The sequence below is a fragment of the Geospiza fortis genome, unplaced genomic scaffold (genome assembly GCF_000277835.1).
Source record: "Geospiza fortis unplaced genomic scaffold, GeoFor_1.0 scaffold41, whole genome shotgun sequence".
In the NCBI taxonomy this organism is placed as follows: Eukaryota; Metazoa; Chordata; class Aves; order Passeriformes; family Thraupidae; genus Geospiza; species Geospiza fortis.
The window spans coordinates 831,367-850,605 of NW_005054299.1; the positions used below are offsets into that span (position 1 = coordinate 831,367).

The 19,239-nt window shown below is 37.5% G+C and overlaps 1 protein-coding gene across 1 annotated transcript in view; it reads left to right on the forward strand.

Annotated features, from left to right (window-relative positions):
* The window catches only part of RAB3GAP2 (RAB3 GTPase activating non-catalytic protein subunit 2), a 43,072-nt gene that overhangs the window by 20,025 nt on the left and 3,808 nt on the right, over positions 1-19,239 (forward strand). Inside the window, 21 exon segments of the mRNA XM_031059494.1 lie at positions 856-935; positions 1,020-1,109; positions 2,154-2,293; positions 2,923-3,139; positions 3,446-3,589; positions 3,847-3,929; positions 4,240-4,304; positions 4,710-4,800; positions 6,596-6,723; positions 7,419-7,629; positions 9,890-9,987; positions 10,548-10,653; positions 11,571-11,731; positions 13,514-13,730; positions 14,091-14,264; positions 14,383-14,489; positions 15,490-15,556; positions 16,190-16,260; positions 17,553-17,588; positions 18,137-18,211; positions 18,422-18,640. Coding sequence (XP_030915354.1) covers positions 856-935; positions 1,020-1,109; positions 2,154-2,293; positions 2,923-3,139; positions 3,446-3,589; positions 3,847-3,929; positions 4,240-4,304; positions 4,710-4,800; positions 6,596-6,723; positions 7,419-7,629; positions 9,890-9,987; positions 10,548-10,653; positions 11,571-11,731; positions 13,514-13,730; positions 14,091-14,264; positions 14,383-14,489; positions 15,490-15,556; positions 16,190-16,260; positions 17,553-17,588; positions 18,137-18,211; positions 18,422-18,640 — 2,580 coding nt within the window.

Consider the following 19,239-nt stretch of genomic DNA (forward strand, 5'->3'; position numbering starts at 1 on the left):
ATGTTCTTTTTGTGATGACATTTCCCCTTCTTGATCTTCTGGAACTGGAATGATTTGGAGTGGATGTGATAGTAGTGTCTAGCATGGGTTCCTGCTACTGAGAAATTTTATTTTCTATCTTAAATTGAGTGTGATAAATAATTTTTTTCAAATTTGTTAATTTATTGCCAAGTAATGTTTTTGAAAAATTATGTTAGTATTGTGTAAACATGCATCTTATGGATATTTGGAGGTCTTTAGCCTTTGTTTCAACACAACCTGAGTACATTGTAGTGATTTCTTGTAGGGGAAAACTGCAATTTGTGCTTAACTGTAGCATATATACATCATCTTCTGTTGTACGGGAGGAAAAGGACATCAGTGTAGCTGTGTCTGTATATTCAGACTCTACATGTATACTGTCCTTACCAGGAATGAAATTTAATTGTAAATGCTAGAATTGGAATTTTGGTTTCTGTACTTGCTTTCCAACACGTTTGTGAAAAAGCTGCTAACGTTGATATTTGCAAGGATGCCAAAGCCATACACCAGCCAGCTCTCTGTGATAGATGATACACAGGGGTTTTTTAACTTCTGTTGCAGACAAACATACTGAGCTACCAATGACTTTCAGAGGATTTTGAAATGGTAGAGATGTCAGAATGGCTTTTCTGGGGGGCAATGAATTTAAATTTTGCAGTCTTAAAGCCATGCTTTCTGAGCTGAAAGTCCATAGGAGCCCTGAAAAACTAATCTGCAGTTGAGTTCAGTGTAAGAACTGTTTCTTGGCTTTCTAAAGGTTTTGTTGCTTCATTTCGGGGTGATTCATGGCTGACTGTTTATTGACTTTCTAAACACACTGTTCCCATATTTTAGGGTAGCTCACAGCCTCTGTTGTCTCATGTTGCCTTAGCAGTTGCAAGCAAACTGACTTCAGCATTATTTAATGCTGCCAGGTAATAATTTTTTTTTTTTAGTTGTAGCTGCATAATATTTTTAGGACCATTAGTGTAATTCTTGTTATGTTCTTCTATTGCAAGTGGCTGGCTTGGTTGGAAGAGTAAACATGAAGAAGAACCTGTCCAAAAACAGAAACCAAAGGTGGAACCTGCTACCCCATTGGCTGTGAGGTAAGTTGCATTTTTTTCACGGTCAGTTACTTTGTGTGTCTTGTGTTTTTAATTATTTAAATTATCTTGAAATGTGTATAATTGATGAATGCGTGACTTTAAGCAGTAATGGTAGTTTGCAAGTCATTGGTTTTAAGCTTTGTTTCACTTCAGTTTATCATTCTGGACAAATAATTATTCATCTTCCCCTTCCAGTGCATGGGTTCATTGTTACTGTACAGTCGTTGCATGACAAGGCAATCACTTATCCTACTATCTGAACTTTGCTTTTTCAGTAGGACTTAGGCAGAGCTATGATATATCTTGGTAAACAGAATGTTCTGGTTTGAAAGCAAATCAGTGAAAGACTCCAAGTCAGAAATACAATTTATTAGGAAAAGGGAAAAGAAAAACAAAAATACATGCAATACTACAAAAGAAAAAAAACACTGACAGTGTCAGAATACAACTTGACACCCTGTGGGTCAGGGTGTTGGTAGCAGTCCAATTGAATTGGTGGCTGCAGTCCGGAGTGGCAGATGTGGTTCTGTTGGAACAGTGATCCTGTAGGAAGGGTGTAGTCTTGCTCTGAAGATCCAGTGGAAAATATGGCTGTTCTCTGGGAATCCAGTGGAAAGACTGGTTGTTCTGTCCCAAATCCCAGATTATATCCATGTAGGGATACTTACCTCCTCCCCCCTGGGTGGAGCAACTCACAATGGGCTGTTATCGTTCTATGAGTCATGTGGGTCCACTAAACAAAAATGTCTCCTGGAAGGAGTTATCTCTGAGTCATGTGGAAAGGCATTGATGGGTCCATGAACAGGAGATAAGGAAAAAACAATGCCCCTGCTGGTTTCAGCAGCTCTTGAGGATGGGAATAGAATACATCTTAATATTGTAATTTAGGACACAGAGCAAGAACTTTTTTCATGGTTTGCTTGTAATTTTATCCATACCTTCTGTTACCTTAAAAAAGAAGTCTTCATCCTCAGAAGAAAATCTAACTATTTCTGAAGAAAAGGATGTGTCTAGTGGCTTTGCTTCATTATTATTTTGTTTTAGGTTTGGACTTCCCGACTCCCGGCGCCATGGTGAAAGGATATGTCTTTCTCCATGTAATACTTTGGCAGCAGTAACAGATGAATTTGGAAGGGTTATTTTGCTGGATGTTACAAGAGGACTTGCAGTTCGCATGTGGAAAGGTATGGTAGTGATATTAGTATTGCAAATAATATTCTTCAAAACACTGAGGCATCTTATGTTCAGACTTAGAATTCCAAGAATTTTAGTACATTGCTTCATTACAAACCAAAGTCAGGTGTAATATAAACTCCATAAGGGTATTTTTGCAAATCCCAGGAATATAGTTAAAATTTAGTCTGTTTGGTTTGTATTTTCTTTTGGAAGAGCTTTAGGTCTATTCAAGGTTCTTTCTGTTGATAAACTCTAGTACCCTTTTTAATTCTGTGGAGAAGATAAACTTTGAAAAATCAGTAAGAAGACATACAACTTGTTAGATTCTCATTTCATCATGATGGCTGCACAACAAGGGACTCCTCAATGTCATGCATTGGTTTAATGTCCCGAGCACTGACCTGATGGGTTTTGGGGTTTTTTATATCTTCTTCAGAAGAATTTGTTCCTTGCCAGGGCTTTGCCAAGGGCTATGTTTGGCCACTCTCTGGTGGGCCCTGTGCCAAGGCCATGGACCAGAGTTCTTTATAGGAGTCAGAAGTTGCATGATTTGAAACAAAGCTTAAGATTACAGCTTGATGCACTAATCCTGTATTAATTTCTGCACAGTTGTGACCTTCTGTCTTCTCTTACAAAGGATACCGTGACGCAGAAGTTGGTTGGATACAGACCGTGGAGGACCTTCAGGAAAGGGAAACTGAGAAGATGGATTCTTCTCCTTTTGGAAATGCACAGGGTCCAAGCAGGGTAGCTCAGTTCCTTGTGATCTATGCTCCAAGAAGAGGCATTCTGGAAGTGTGGAGCACGCAGCAAGGACCTCGGGTTGGAGCCTTCAATGTGGGGAAATACTGCAGGTAAGAATCAGGTAGCAGGTAGCCATGGTGGCTGTGCTGCTGCAATAAAGTGATACATGGCTATGCCACGGTAAAAGTGTTAGTGGTGCTGGCAAGCACTTCCTGTGCTGCCCAGTGTTTCCACTGAATGCAGCTTCTTGTTCTAGAGATGGGGATATATTGTCGTATTTCATCACTCTACAGTCTTTTCTGATAAAGGTGTTTTGCAGTTTTTAAGCCTTAGCTTCATAAAACTTATTGCCTTTTTATTTTGTTTGTGGACAGGGAAGGTTGCTAATTTTGGCCATTTTTAAAAAAAAATTTCAGGTTGTTGTATCCTGGTTATAAAATAATGGGTCTAAACAATGTGACCAGTCAGGGATGGCAGCCCCAGACTTACCAGATCTGTCTTGTTGATCCAGTCTCTGGAAGTGTAAAAACTGTCCATGTACCTTTCCATTTATCACTGAGGTAAGAACTTTTTATGCTCTATATAAGTAAATTAATTTCATTATTGCTTTTGGAAACAGTTGGAGACAGCAATTCTCGTGTTCCTTTTCAAGCTGAATAGTACTCTGTAATAATCTCATTGGTTTGTATGGATTAACATGATTTTATTTATTGGAATGTTACCTTACAGGAGCAAAAATAATTTAAAAAATACAGTTTTATTGAATTATTACTTTTAGCTCTCTTCACTCATACGATTAAAAATTCTTTTCCTTCAGTGATAAAAAGAGTGAACGAGCAAAAGATATGCATCTAGTGAAGAAGTTAAATGCTTTGCTCAAAGCTAAAACCTCAGATCCAGGTAGGTTCTCTTGTATAATTTCTTAAGATTGCGTTATCAAAGAGTTGTTGGATTATCTGTAAGTATGCAACCACAGGTACAATTGTGGTGCATTCTGACAGCTCTCTGTGCTATGAGCTATGATCTTTAAGTACCTTGGGATTTCTGTTATTTTGTTTCATTTTCCTCCGGCTTATTTTGGCAGCTTCTGCAACAGTGTCTTCATCTTTGTCATGAACCCACATGTGCCTTGACTGTTATGCAGGTTTACTTGCTCTTCAGAAGGCATTTGAGAAATATGAATTTAAATTGTGATTGTCTTTATTTGCAGATTTAATTGAAGCTGAAGCAAAGGAATTAATACTTGATATCAAATATCCTGCTACAAAAAAACAGGTGAACATTTAGGGTATACTTTAATATTAGAAAAATAGTACTGCATTGTCAGAGTGCTAAATATTTCAAAATAAGTTGGGTTGTTTTTTTTTTTTTCTTTTTTTCCTAGAACTACTTGAAACAAATAATTGAGCTGTTTAGGGTTTCTGTGTGTTTTTTCTGGGTAGTTTTTTTACGACATATTGACTAGAATTAACTTTGACTTTTGACTTCCCCAAGGCATTGTCTGTGAATAATAAAAAGAGGGAAGACCTTTCTGTAGGAATAAATTATGCCACGGGTATATGTGAAGGTGAAATACAGATGAAAAATTGTGGTCAAAGTTGTGCTATTGTTGGCTTAACTTGCATATTTTAACAATGAGATTAAGTGACTGTTTAATTCTCTTGAAAATCTGCTTAACAGGCTTTGGAAAGTATATTGACAAGCGAACGTGTGCCACTTTCATCTCTCACAAACATCACTCAGACATTAATGGATAATTTAAAAAAACAGGGTAGGTGGATATTTATTTTGTAAATATAGAGAGGTATTTGCACTTTGTCTGCAGTGCTGTAAGACTATTACTATTGTATGTAGAAATGTTCTGTTCCACAGGGAGACCAGGTTTGGTCTGCCTAGTTTCGGTGCTAGATATCACAGGATGTTGCTTTTCTATGTCTTTATTTAATGCAGACTACAAATAGCTTGCTGGTAAGTATGTTTGGCTAAGCTTGCTGGGTGCCAAGTAACTTGTGATTATATTTTTTTAAAAAACCAACAAAACAAACTCAAAAAAACTGGTCTGGGTGCTTGTGTTCTGTAAAAGCATCCTTTAGAAAGAAGGTTCATAGGCTTTTGCCTGTAAATGTTTTAATTTATTCTCTCTCCAAACAAGGAAGTGAAAAATGTGACATGATCTGTGAATTTTAATGTACTTGAAGCACAAAATCTTTATCACTGAGAATCTGAGCTGTGACCACATCTAGTATCTTTTTTTGGTAAACTTTGCTGAAATTTACGAAATACTTCATGTTTTGGTAGAGATTTCAGAGCTTATGTCAGGAAATGCCATTGCCATTTCAAAATCTTGTTGCTGAAAACCAAAGAAATCTCCTTCATTTCTACCAGTGGTAGTTTCTTTTTATGGTTTTCTTGAAGTACATAGAGGAGATTGAGACATTCACACATGCAGTTCTCTACCTAAATTCTCTACCTCATTCTAAATCAATGGTATTAGCCATTTCTTTTAGAACTCCTAAAACATCCAAAGGAAAACAGAAACATGACTTTTAATTCTGAAGAGAGGTTGACAGCGTAGTGTATTTCCTAAGGTCTGTGTGTTTGTGCATTTTTCATCATTAATCTTTTGTCAAACATAACATTATTTCCCCACAGTCACAATATACAGTAAACTTGACTGATGTTCCAGCCTTCTAATTTCACAAGAGTAGTGTTGTATTTCTCCACTTCTGTCTAGTAGGTAAAAGATAATTTGAACCAGGTCCCGGGCTCTGTGAATGCTGTGGTTGTGAATTCAAGGTCAAGTGGTTCTGTGACAAACTCTCTGTGGCTTTCTCTTTTTTTGGTAGGATTTTAATAGCAATCTATCAAAAGTATTTAGGGGTTTATAAGTGAAAATCATGTTTAGAAGTAGCTTCAGGTGAAAATTATGTATTCAGTGGAATCTTTTGTATAGAAGGTCATTTTACAATCTCTCAGGAAGGCTTTCTTTCAAGATTAATAAGCTGAAATAAAAAGGTTTTTTTGCACATGTTGGTGTTAGTTTTCTGTGTTGCTTTCTTTAATTGTTACGGGAATTTGAATGTCAATAGATACATGAAATTTCTGAGACTAAGATTGCAAAAATACAGAAGGCAGTGTCTTGCTGAAGTGAAATTTAATTCATGTCAGTAGTTATCAAGCCTTCTTCAGATGAGAGGAATATGCTTAAAGTGTCAGAATGAATAAATATTATAGTTTGTTATTCTTGATGAAAGAAAACCGAAACTGTATTTCAGTTTTTGACAGTCTGTGGTTTGGCCTTAAACCAGGAGAAGACAATAGATTTGTCTTTGTTCAGTTTCACGTTGTCAACCTCCAGTTTTAAAACAAGCTTCATAGCTTTCTTTAATACCTCTTGTGAAAATAATTCTTATTTTATGCTGCTGTGAATTGAATGTAACGATTGCAAACAGCAGTGCATCAAAAAATTACAGTGAGTTTCAGAAATCCTCCAGTTCTGTGTGTGTGTGTGTTTCACTATTCCAGGCTATATTTCCAAGTTCAAGTGCAGTTTTATTTCTCCTCAGAGCTGGAGTGTGTGGACGAAGGACTGCTGCAGTTCTGTGCAAACAAGTTAAAGCTGTTACATCTTTATAAACTGGTTAGCAAACTAAATTCCCAGAGCATGCAGAAAGTCACTTCACCTTCAGATAATGTGAGTAAATTGAAAATTCAGTTGCCTTTTAAATTCAAGTGATGATTTAAGCATAAGAATACGTTTTCAAAGCCTCAGATAGTATAAGTAGGTAAGCTAGTAACCCCTTCTTGTGCTGCAGCTTTTAATGAGGTAATTACTTATAATACCTTACCTGCAGCCTCACACAAGTGTCTGGTAATTCATCTACCTAATATTCTTTAGGAGACACAAAGTTGAGATACAAGTGAAAATAAAACCACAGTCTCCTGTTTTCAGTTCTTTATTCAAAGTACGTAGTGTGTTCTTCACTTCGGTTTTGGAGGGATATTTTGGGACTTGTAGAAGTTAAAAATTTTGATGCTTGCATAATTTGGGTTGCTTTTGCTATAATTTGTAAAGCTGCTTATGTATTTGCAAAACCATACTGGTATTTTACAGGCTTGTTTACTTGATGGACGATTGTTATGCTATGGGCAGAATCTAAAAATGGGAAATGCTTCTGTTCTGGTACTTAAAAAGGAAGCTAGACAAGCTCTTCATTTGAGCAATGTGAATAACTGATTTGGAGATTATTTTGGCCCTTCTCAAAGATGTTTTTAATGTTAGAAATGGGATATTTTGACTCTTCTGACTTTTTTTTGTTTTTACTGTTTTGAAAACCATCGGCTGTATAAGTCTTTTATGAGATTTCTTTTTTTGCTTTTGCTTTTAAGGACTTGGCTAAACTGCTTCGCCTTGAAGAAAAAGATTTTCATAGGCTTGAAACTTTACTGGAGAACTACAAGAAAGAAAATACTCAAACTAGCACTCCGTTGATTGATGAGAAGGCTGACATGTCTGTGAAAATATTCTTAGAATATCTAGAATATGAAAAGGATGTGATTACTATAAAAGATATGGAAGATGGAGAATATGTGGCTTTAGGTAAGAGCTATTGAGCTCTGTTACATTACTCAGACTGATTTTAATCTAAGATGGTATAAATATTTTAGCCCTAATTTGAGGCTTTAGCAGCCCGTCTTGCCTTGAAGTGTTATGTAACTGCTCCTTTTAGACTCGTACCTTTAGCTGCAGGACAAGTCTTTTACATGAATGACTATTAATACAAGTTAACTGCATTTGTGGATACAATTACCCTGAAGCCATGTAACCACTGTTCATTCATTTATTTACACTACAAAATTGGTCAGTGGTAACTGGATACTTCACAAAGCAGCTGTACCCTGCTGCTTCTTTCATGTTCGCAGCACTCTAAGAACTGAGTTAATGGCAGGACTGACTTTAGCCTCAGAGATGAGGGAGCTGAGCAGAGGCAGCATAAGGCCATTAGGTGAGGCAACAAGGAGCCCTAATTTGTGGAGCTGAGATTTTCAATAAGGTCCCTCTGAAATGTCCAATGATTTCATTTAGTCCATGGCTGTGGGCTCCATCTGTCGTAGTAGTCTTCTAGTGCAGGAGAAGTGGTGTGTGGTGTTGGATTGTTGCATGCTGAAACCAGTTCTGGTTCCATCACTGCTGTGCTTGTCATGTTATAGCATCACTGCACTTCGGCAGATTTGCCAAAATTTAATTGTCATTAATCTTGGTAATTTTTATTGTAAAACCATTGATACGGCATATAGCATCCATAGTAGTGATGCCATACAATATTATATAGCAGTTAACATACAATTCAAGTCATTGTGTGTTCTCATCCAGAATCAAATCCCCTTGAGGTACACATCAGACTTCCCCAAGTGCATCCAGGTCCTTTAGCAAAAGCAGTTCCACAAATGGGTTTGCTTTTGCCTGAGACAGGAGCAACATAAACTCTGTTCTTCAGTGTATTTTTATCCCTTTCTATTGTACAATAGAGTTTTGATTGGGCAGGGATAGTTTGACTGGCAGATCCCATAGTGCTGACCAACCAAGTGACCGTAGCTACCTCTGTGTCCCAATGTTAGAATGTCTTAGCACCCACTGCATTCCATATAGCCTTTAAAAGCCCATTGCATCTTTCAGTCTTTCTAAAGGGTGGCTTCACCCTGTTCTGTGCAGTCTGGATCAGTCTGCTTGCCTGGGAGATATGTAATGCATTCCTGAAAAGGATTCCTTCCTTTTACTCCTAGGAGGAGTTATCTCTAGAGGCTGAGGATTTGTGCCCCTTTTCCAATTCTGTTGTCAATGCCCTCTTCTCTAGAAAGGGATCCCAGCTCTTTGGCTTCCTTACCCTCTCAATTTCAGGCTACTGGCCCTGTTATCCCAACATAAGAACAGCTGAATGACAGCCTACTCACCTGGATTTTGGTTGAAATCTTCCTGGATATCTTGCAGCTCCCCCAGGGATTTTTTGATTGTTTACAAATTCTTCCTCTTCTTCCTACCTGAGTAGTGAACATCTCATTCTACTGCTCTCATGCTGGCCCTACTTTGGAGTAGCCTGCCTCATCCACCTCCTTCTCCTGTTCCTCCTACTGAGTGAGCTCACTCTCACTTCCAGTATTTCTTTTGTAGCGTTGTCAGTGATTGCAGTGTCAGGTTGTTTCTGTAGCTCAGCCACGGTACATATCACTTTGCCATCAGATCCAGAGGCCTTCTCTTCTCTCTGACTATACCGAGCAGTTGAGCAGAATGGTTGTAATTCGGCTGGAGAAGGGTGAAGTGGACGAAGGCATTTCCCTCTGGATGGGCCTTTGGAGGGGCAAAGGTGTAATTGCGAATCGTTCCCACTGCACGGCGCCCGAGGGCCAGAGCCGGTGACCGAAGGCAGCTCAGTGTCACGACAGAGATCTTATCGTGCCATGAGCCAACAGTATGTGATAACCCAAACCAAACCCCCAGGGGTGATAGAGCACAACAGAATATTTACAGCAATTTACACTTCACGCTGCTCTGGCAGCAAATCTGTCAGTATTGTGACTACTGACTTTAAAGTAATGTAATCAATACTTATGACAAGTTTGTTTTGACATGCCCTGGTCAGATCTGTCTTTATCTCAACCCTCTGTATCCTTTGTTGGGCATCAGAAAAGATTGTTGTGGTTTAAGCTGGCAGGCAGGTGAGCACCAGGTGATCTGAAATGTAACCTGTTTTTTTGTATTGCACTCACTGGGACCTGATCAATAGATTGCCTTTTGTCTAAGTGTAAGGAGAGGGATTGTGGTTTTAGATAATGTTCATAATGTCAACTAATTCTTGCTTCAGGCAGCTTTTTCTTCTGGAAGTGTTTGTGTGGGGAGAGTTCCACAGAGGAAATATGCCCTGCACTGGAATCAGCAGGTTTTAGCCCACAAACCTTGTTGGTAAGATGTTTATTACATGCTTCAAAACTTTGATTTAGTACTTTGAAAGCAAAACATTGAAAGGAAAATTTCTCTATGTTGAATTTTGGATTACTGCTGTATTTAGGCTGTGTTTAAATAACCCCATATTCAGTTCTGTAGTTACTCATATTTGCATTTCCCAGTTAAACAATATCAAAGAAAAAAAGAAAAAAATATTCTAGTAGTAAATGTGGGTGTTCTAGTGGGAATGTCTAAAATATTCATTAAGGACTACAAGTGTTCATAATTTTCAACTATAATATTAACTCATAATGTTTCCCAAGTTGAGCTTTCAAAAGGGAGTATTTTCTAGAATATCTTCCTAATTAAATCTACTGATTGTATTATTTAATTTCAAGATCTGTCACAGAGTGCATTGTGCTGTATATTTTTAACTTGTAATGTTAATATAATGGTTCCTGAATATAACATTTTTACTTTGTGACATAAAACTTGTTTGAGAAACTGTTTGCATTAGGTGTGTTGAAGTATTAGAGTTTCATTTTACTGCTTCAATTCCATATTCTCTTTTTTTACAGTCACTCCTTCTCAATTTATGGCTTTCCAAAGAAAAAGATATTCTAGACAAACCAGGTTCTGTCAGTTGCCTTCACACTATGCTGTCAGTTCTGAGCAAAATGAAAGGTGAGATGTGTGTTAAAAATACTCAAAGGCAATTGTTGTTATTATTAGAATTTTGCTACTCTAGCTAGAGTCTATTATCACTTTGGGTTCCCCCCCTCACAAATTATGCAGCAAAACTTAATGCTGCATGTTCATGGACTAACTAATCATGCCATGTTTTCACTCTCACTCTACACTAAGTTGGCACAACTCCTATTTGGCACCAGAAGGTGGCTGTCCAGCTTACTTTCCTAACATTTTTTTTAATGTTTAGTCCCGTCTCTTTAATTTGTGCTGAGTGGCTCTCAGACATCCTTTACTTTACTGTTACTTTAGCAGCATTTGTAACTTGAGTATTCTATAAAGTCAGTTTGCCATAATTTGGAGTAGGTTGTACATATGTTGTACATAAGTGCCAATTGTCCTACCTCACATAGAGCTGCTATGGATGAATCTGTGCCAGGTTCCCTTATTGTCTACTTCTCCACAGAGCAGCATTATCAGCTTGAAACAGGAAGCATGAACAAGCTATTGCTGCTGTCTGAGTAAATTAATGCTGCTGAACACAAGGCAGCCTGAAGGGAGACAGCTTGAGGGCATTGAATATGTGTGGCATCTTGAAATCACAAATGAATCTGTCTGCATTGTGAAGTGTAACATCCCTTAGATCTTTTAAGCATGCAGCAGGTTTGCTACCTAGTGATTCAGATCTATTGTCTGTTTGCTACAAATGAGTTTTGAGAATGAATAATTCACCTTCTATTTTAAACTTGAGTTGCAATCCAAGAACCCGTGTGCTAAATATGTGGAAAATGATCATGTGGAGTAATCAGAAATTGCTCTTCGTGGACAAACTGTGTTCACAAGTGCTGGTTCCGGGGTTGGTTGCTCCTGCAGAGTGACCCCAGCTGAGTTTCCCGCTCTCCCTTTGCCTCCAGTCGCTATAGACGAGTCGTGGGACACGCAGTCGGTGTCCCCCTGGTGGCAGCAGATGCGTACGGCCTGCGTTCAGTCCGAAAGCAGCGCGGCTGCCCTGCTGTCCGCTCACGTGGGACACTCTGTAACCGCAGAGGTCATCGACAGCGTGACTGAGAGAAAGGTATCTCATCTCACACCCCTCCTTCTCTTCTAGTTGCTGTATCGCTTCCCTGCAACTGTCCTGGTAACAGTAACATCCTCAGCATTTGCCTTCATTCCAACCTGGGCACAGGCCTGTTACCCTGCAAGCCTGAAAATTTGCATTCATATTTGAAGAACATTATGCTGAGATGAATTAATGATATGTCAGGATAATTTACTAAACTTATTTAGATATGGAAACTGTACATTGAGTATCTCTCTCAATTGCAAATTATGTTGATGAGCTTAAAGCCTACACACTTTCCACATAAATTTGAGAAGTCCACTGAACTTTGTTAAAACAGGTTTACCATTCATAGCTGATTTTTTTAAGTAACCGTTGAATTTTTGTAGTAACTATGTTACTATCCGTTCTTAACACCATGGATGCGTGGTTTTTTTGGCAGTAAATACCTTTACCCAGTTGTGATTAAGGCTGTAAAACTGCATACAGCATTTCAATTCAACATAGAAAACATTATTCCATTTCCAAATAGCACCAGGCAGTTGTGTCTGAATTAGATTAGGTGGGATGTAGATGGTGTTCAGTCTTAGAAGCAGAGAACTCAGTAAATAGAACCAGAGCATGGTTTGGCTTGAAAGGTACTTTAAAGATGATCTAATGTCAGTCCCTGCTGCCCTGAGCAGGGACACCTCCCACTAGGCCAGGTTGCTCAAGGCTATCATTGTCCTGGCCTTGAACACTCCACGGAAGGGGCATCCACAGCTTCCCTGGGCAACCTGTGCCTACCACCCTCACAGTAAAGAATTTCTTCCTAATAGCCAATCTAAACCTCCTTATTTGTCTTTAAAGCTATTCCCCCTTGTTCTGTCACTACCTGCCCTTGTAAAAGTCCCTTTCCTGTAGACCCTTTTAGGTAGGGGAAGGCTGCAGTAAGGGCACCCTGGAGCCTTTGCTTTTCCTGGCTGAGCAATCCTAACTCTCTCAGCATGTCTTCAGAGGAGAAATGCCCCAGCCCCTTAATTGTGTCTGCCTTACAAATTTTTACTAGAGAACAGGAAGTGTTTCAGTATTTTTGCACATTCACCTCAACTACTGCAATTCTGTTAATCAGAATTGTCAGTGTTGCAAAATAGAGATGTTGATATGTTGCAACATCTTATCCTTTACCTACATGCCTTTGTCCTTTTTTCTTCTGTTCTGCTTTAAAAAGAAAAGGTAACAGATTTATTTCCTTCAGGATTTCCCTTCCATAAATCCGTGTATCTTCCCCCCCTTTTTTTCCCTACCAATCTGGAAAGATTCATGGGTTTCCTGGCAAAGCATTTGCTGATAGATATGAGAATTAACAAAATAGTGCACAGAAGTGCCATGTGGTGTGATCCAGTATTTCTGAGTACATGATCTATATTTTTTAATATGATAGGAAATGGAAATGTAGGTGGATTAATCATATATTTGGGGAAGATGTGTATAGTGGAGGATTTAAAATTAAATATTTTAAGGTATTCTTACCCACTTTTCAGCTGAATATGGACTTAAAAATGGGACTGTAAGATTGTCCTTCAGGTCCTTTTATTTCCTTTAGGCTTTTATTGAAGGATATGTGTAACTTGTGAGCAGTGTGGGATGTTAATTGATCTTTGCAAAATAGTTAATGCATACTTTGAAGTAAATTATTATTTCAAATGCATTAGCTCTTGGGATATAGTTTTGAATTTTAATGCTATGCATTTTTTATGAACAAAATTGTGGTGCTTTAAAATGAACAGACCTAAAGCAATTCATATCTTTTTTTAGTTTTCCCAAATAATTGTAGGTTCAGACACAGAATCCTGGGAAGCACTCTCCCTTGATACTGAATATTGGAAACTTCTGCTGAAGCAGTTAGAGGATTGCCTGATACTTCAAACACTACTGCACAGCAAAGTGACCAAAAGGACAAAAAGAGTTTCATCACTCCAGACTGATCCTTTGGGCAGACTGTCTGTTAAGAAACTGCTTGAAGCTGGAAAAGGTACGTTTTTTTTCTTGGAGAGATTGTTGATTTTCTTTCTAATAGACTTCTGAGCCATCCTTACCTATTTAATGATGTACTCTGCACTGGAAATTGTTTTGTTGGATACCATTCTTAATTTAAAAAGCAATGCAAATAATGTAGAACAGTGCTTTAAAATTGTTAAAAGCTATTACTGTAAAGACTGCATTGTAAGTTTCTGATCAGTAGGTTAGCAAATTTTTTAATTGGTAGAGTTACCTGTATGTAATTAAAGGTCATAGTTAAAAACCCTATATTGTCTCTTGTCCTTAGATTGTGAACCATAAATAATCTGCAATACATTGACTCTACCTCTTACTTTTCTTTTCAACATCCTAGGAGGTATTGCTGATATTGTAGCAAAATGGGTTTTTAGACAAGGCTTCAGTCCGATCATACTGAATGTGGCCCAGTACAAAAACACTACAGACAGTACTGAAGAATCTGTAGAAATGCATAATAATCTCTTTCTTGAGGAACCAGAAGCAGCTACAGGCTTGGAAAGAATCCTAGGTAAGAAAATAATGTGAATTTTTTAAATTATAAAAGTCTGCAGAGACTGTTGTTGTGAAGTAGCAGAAATTTTGGTGGGAAGAGGTCTGTCTTCTAACTTCAGATATTGCTTTTCTAGAGCTGCTGCAAGTAGCATATCAGCAATTTCCATGTAGTCTTGAAGTGGATGTACTCCATGCACATTGCTCCTGGGAATGTATAGTGCAGTGGAATAAGGACCCAGAGGTAAGAAAGTGTCTTTTGCAGGGAATAATGGTTAAGACCAACTCGATAGAAGGAGCTTCACAAGTTTCTGGTAGCTCAGAAAAACATCAATTAATAAGACTGACTTTGAAAGCAGTTGCTAGGTGCAATTTTTCTGTGGCAAGTGGAAATTGAATTGAGAAAATGAGAGTATGTCCTGAGGCTGAATGGCATGTCACTGTACATTTCTAGGCTGTCAGATTGTCAAGACTCCATACTGGGAGTCTGGAAATTGGGTTCAGTTTGAAAAAGGTTTTTGGCTGTTTGTACTGCAGATACAAAACAGTTTCAGTACTCCAAAACAGAGGCATATTTTTCTCTATTCTAACTCTGCTTAAACGAGTCACAGAATACTAAAATTTTTAGACTACAACCCATTCTACTGTGGGAGGAAAGAGGGATTTCTTGAACGTTCTCAGATTCCCTGGCTACTGCTGGCAGTTGACATAAGAAAGAAAATAAAAAATTTCCTTCTTTCCTCTCCTGTCCTATAGTTTCTGTAAGGGAAAATGTTGTGCTAAGTCCAGATGATGTTAAAAGTTAAATTAGAACTCCTTAGAGCTGTGCCATATCACTTAATGTATAATAGAAGGTTTGTCTGAGACTTGTTAAAAACTTACTCCATCATAGCAAAATTGAGTAAAAACTACTCTTTCTATCAGAAATGGATTTTGTATTTGAAAAATTATTATAGCCAGTGGAGGTGCCTTTCAGCAAAGAGTATGTTAGGAGTACTTATACTAAAAAACCTCTGAAATTACAGTTGGCTTCATGATGACTGAAACAAACTTTGCTATGCACACATGTTTGTCAGATACTGGTAGAGAAGATTGCAACAGTGGAATAAGTTGCTAGTTTTATAACTGTCAAAGTAAAAGCTTTAAGATAATCTACCTGGGCCCTTTAAGAATTAGTAATTTACATTTAAAGCAAGTTTTGAATAGTGTATTAACTTGCACTGTCGTTTATTTTTTTCCATAAGGAAGCATGTTTTCTCAATAGGTCTATAGATCATCTAAGATGCATCATTAATGCTCACATTCAGCATGGTAAGTACAACGCTCTTAGTAAAAATTATCTTTGATGAAATTGTAAAATAGATTGGATGTTTGACTAAAGTAAACGAATGGTGTTCATAATAGTGATGGCCATTTTGTCTTAAAACCACCAAACCATCTCGAAACTTTCTGCTGACATCCACACTTCTCTCTTCCATGGTGAAATTGAGTTTCCATCACAACTGTGAAAATAAGTTAATTAGATAAAGTTGATGTGTTCAACTAAAAGCATTTTAAAATAAAATTGCTCTGAAATGAATTTTTGCTTGTATTTAAATAGTGGAACATCAGTTGCAGTCAATTACTTTTCATGCAGTTCTTGATACCCTGTTTCAATGAAGGTGGTGACAATTTTCTTTTTGTAGGCTATTTATGTATCCAAATAAGATACCCTCTTGATGTGTACTTAAAATGTTTAACCCAGTCTGCATAGTAAAATATTTTTAACAAGTTATTAATTGCACTTATGACTATATTTGATCACCAGTGTAGTCTCCTCCTGACAAATCTAAACTCCAAGTATAAAGTAGTGAGGATAATTAACAATTCCTTCTTGTTTTGTTCACCATCTTATAAGATCCCTTTTTTATTCACCTGGAGTTTACAAGTCTGTGATTGTTCTAGGTATTGCTCTGATGATGTGGAATACATTCATAGTAAAAAGGCTTTCCTCTGCCACATATCTTATGGACAAGGTGAGTGCAGTGTCTTGAGACTGCTTTTGTTACTAACTGAAAAGTAAAACCAGTATGTATAAACAATTTCATTTTAGTGTTTCGTTTTAAAAAGTATTTGGAATATCTTTGATTTAACTATACAAATCATTACTGTTTATTTGGCTTAATATATAGCTAACATTTGGAAGTGATGATGAAATGTGTATTTTAAAATATCAAATCTCTTGGATGATTAACTAGAGGCAGCTCATCAACACTGGGTGATGTATTCTGAAGACTTAAGTGCAGTTTTTTAGCTTGTATTTACTAAATAAGAAATATTTATGAAACAGTTTGAAATTATGTGTGCATATGTAACATTTTGTTAGAAAACAATAAATGTATTAAAGTGCCTGTTACCAAGGATCTACCACAAGTCCAGACTTCATATACATGAACTCTTCTGCAAATACAGAAGATTTCATGGATGTTGTTGAGCACTCTTAACTATTACTACTATTGTAAATCAGCTTTTGTTCTAGTGTGTAGCCCATCTGCTTTGAATTTAAGTGGTCTTTTGTCCCTGCTAAGCTTCAGGTTTTTTCATGCTTTATAACTCTGCAGTGGGGTTGTTTACTGGAAGATGGTTTAGGAAGAGTGCTCCTACTAAGTGGACAGTGACTTAAAGAATAAAACTCCAACACAAAACCTGCTAGAATTTGCTCTCCTGTCTTGTCTTCCTTCTCCTTTGCTCCTGTCATTTTCTGCCTTTGCTTTTTGTTTAGCTAAGAACTGGAAAATATCCTCTTCCCCATTCCTTCTAGCAAATAGACTCAGTTGTGTACAGCTGTAGAAGGTGTTGCTTCTGCAAAAACCCTTTTCCAGTTTTCCTGCATGCATTTATGCAAATCCTTCACCATAACTCTTCTACCTGAGTTAACACCTGCAGGAGAGGAGAGAAAGGTTTTTATTAACTAACTGATTTCTTCCTAATATCATGCTTGGTGTTAGAGCTTTAGTTCTGCATTCTAGAAATCACTGGGAGTTTCTTAGCTGTGTCTGAGATTTGAATGAGGACCTTATTTCTAATCCTAGGCTTTAAGAAGGATGAACTAAATATGGGCATCAGAGGTGTTCATTCCTTTACAATCTGTATCAAGTCTTTTGTTGAAAACAAGATATGCAATGAGCTGCATCATGTAGCTGTAATTGAGCTATTTTCTCATTTTATATTGTGAAAATAGTAATAAAAGGTTAAAATGTGGGTAGCAGATATTATAATGAAAATTTAGTTGTGACAAAATTTACCTGTTTTTTTTTTGTAAAAACAGGTTGGAAAAGCTCCAAAGGACAGATTATGCAGACGGGCAAGTAATACTACTTTTGTCTGAGTGGGAAGAATTAATTAGAAATGCCTTAAATTTAATTCTAGTTTGTGATTTATTTTTGAAAGTTAAAAAAAAATTGAAAATGTAGCCCTAGAGAAAATGTTACAAATTTTAAGTAGTATAAATTAATTTTTATCTGAAAAAGCAGATTAGAACTGTAGAGGGTAGGCTTGAGACTATAAGATGACAAATTACTGTTACTTTTCATGCATAAAATCATTAGTTAAAATTTCTTTGGAAGACAACTGATATGATCAGAAAATTAAATTTATTAGGTGGCATTACTTGATTCAGTCTTCATTGGAGATACAGTGTTGTAAATGGCTACATTTACTTTATTCCAAATTCTCCTGTTAATTCTTTGTTGTACTTCAGTAAGTATTTGTTTACATTTAAATATAACAGGTTAAGAAACTGAGCCAAACTATGTATTTTATGTCAACAACTGTCTTCTCAGACATAAAGAGCTAATGAAAGCCTGTTTCAATTCCAGCTGATACAATTTAAATCTTACTGTTTGTTACCAGGATGTAGGGATGAGTGACACAGCAATGACAGCTTTTCTTGGCTGCTGTTCAGAACTTCTGCAAACTTTGCTAGAGGTAAATTTTTATTTTTCCCATTGAAAGTAAGGAATCGATGGGTTAAAATCTATTTTTGAAGACTGTGATTATACTAATTTCTGTCCTGTTCAGTTTGGACAAATGTTAATGATATTCTAAACAACATGAAGGTTTTTTTAAATTTCACTGCAGAGCAGGCCAGTGTAGGAGGTTTTTAGTGTGTGACTGGTCTGGTGTGTTGCTTGGCAGGCAGACGTGAGCAGTGATGAGATGCAGGCCCCTGTGCTGGACACTGAGGACGCCTGGGTATCGGTGGAGGGCCCGGTGTCCATCGTGGAGCTGGCCCTGGAGCAGAAGCGCATCCACTACCCGCTGGTGGAGCACCAGTTCGTGCTCTGCACCGTCCTCTACGCCATCATGAGGCTCTCACTCAAGGGTGTGAAGCCACTGTCACTGTTTGACAGCAAGGTATAGCTTAGAAAGCAGATAATGAAATACTGCCTTAATTAATACTCCCTTCTTCTTGGTATCTGGGATATTTGCTGGCTTTCGCACTTTAAACAGTTCCTGCGTGATTTTATGAAAGCCTTTAGTCCACTGTGGTGCACTGATGAAATTGTCACCAGAATTCAGGCAGAGACTCAAACTTGGTGAGCTTCCTTATGAATAAAAGATTTGTAGTGACCTCAGTTGCATGAAGATCAGCTCTTTAATTATTAGCTGGCCTGAAAATACTGCATGGTCAGAACACTGGATGACAGGTTTTTCTGGTTGCTTAGAGAAGTGCCAAACCAGTGGAAACATAAGTATTTAAAGGTCAGAAATGTTGTTATTGCCACTGTTGTATCCATTATTGCTCATGATTATTGCAGAATTCTCAGCATCTCAAAAAGAATGAATAATTTTTCATTTAACCCATACAAACCACTTTGAAAAGTCACTGCATTTAAAATGCAGTATGTTACAATCAGAGCTTGATCCTGATACCAGAAAATGAGCTTTCCTCCTCCCATCATAACCACACTTCGATTCTAAGGGAATTTAAACACAAAGTACTGGTGTAGACT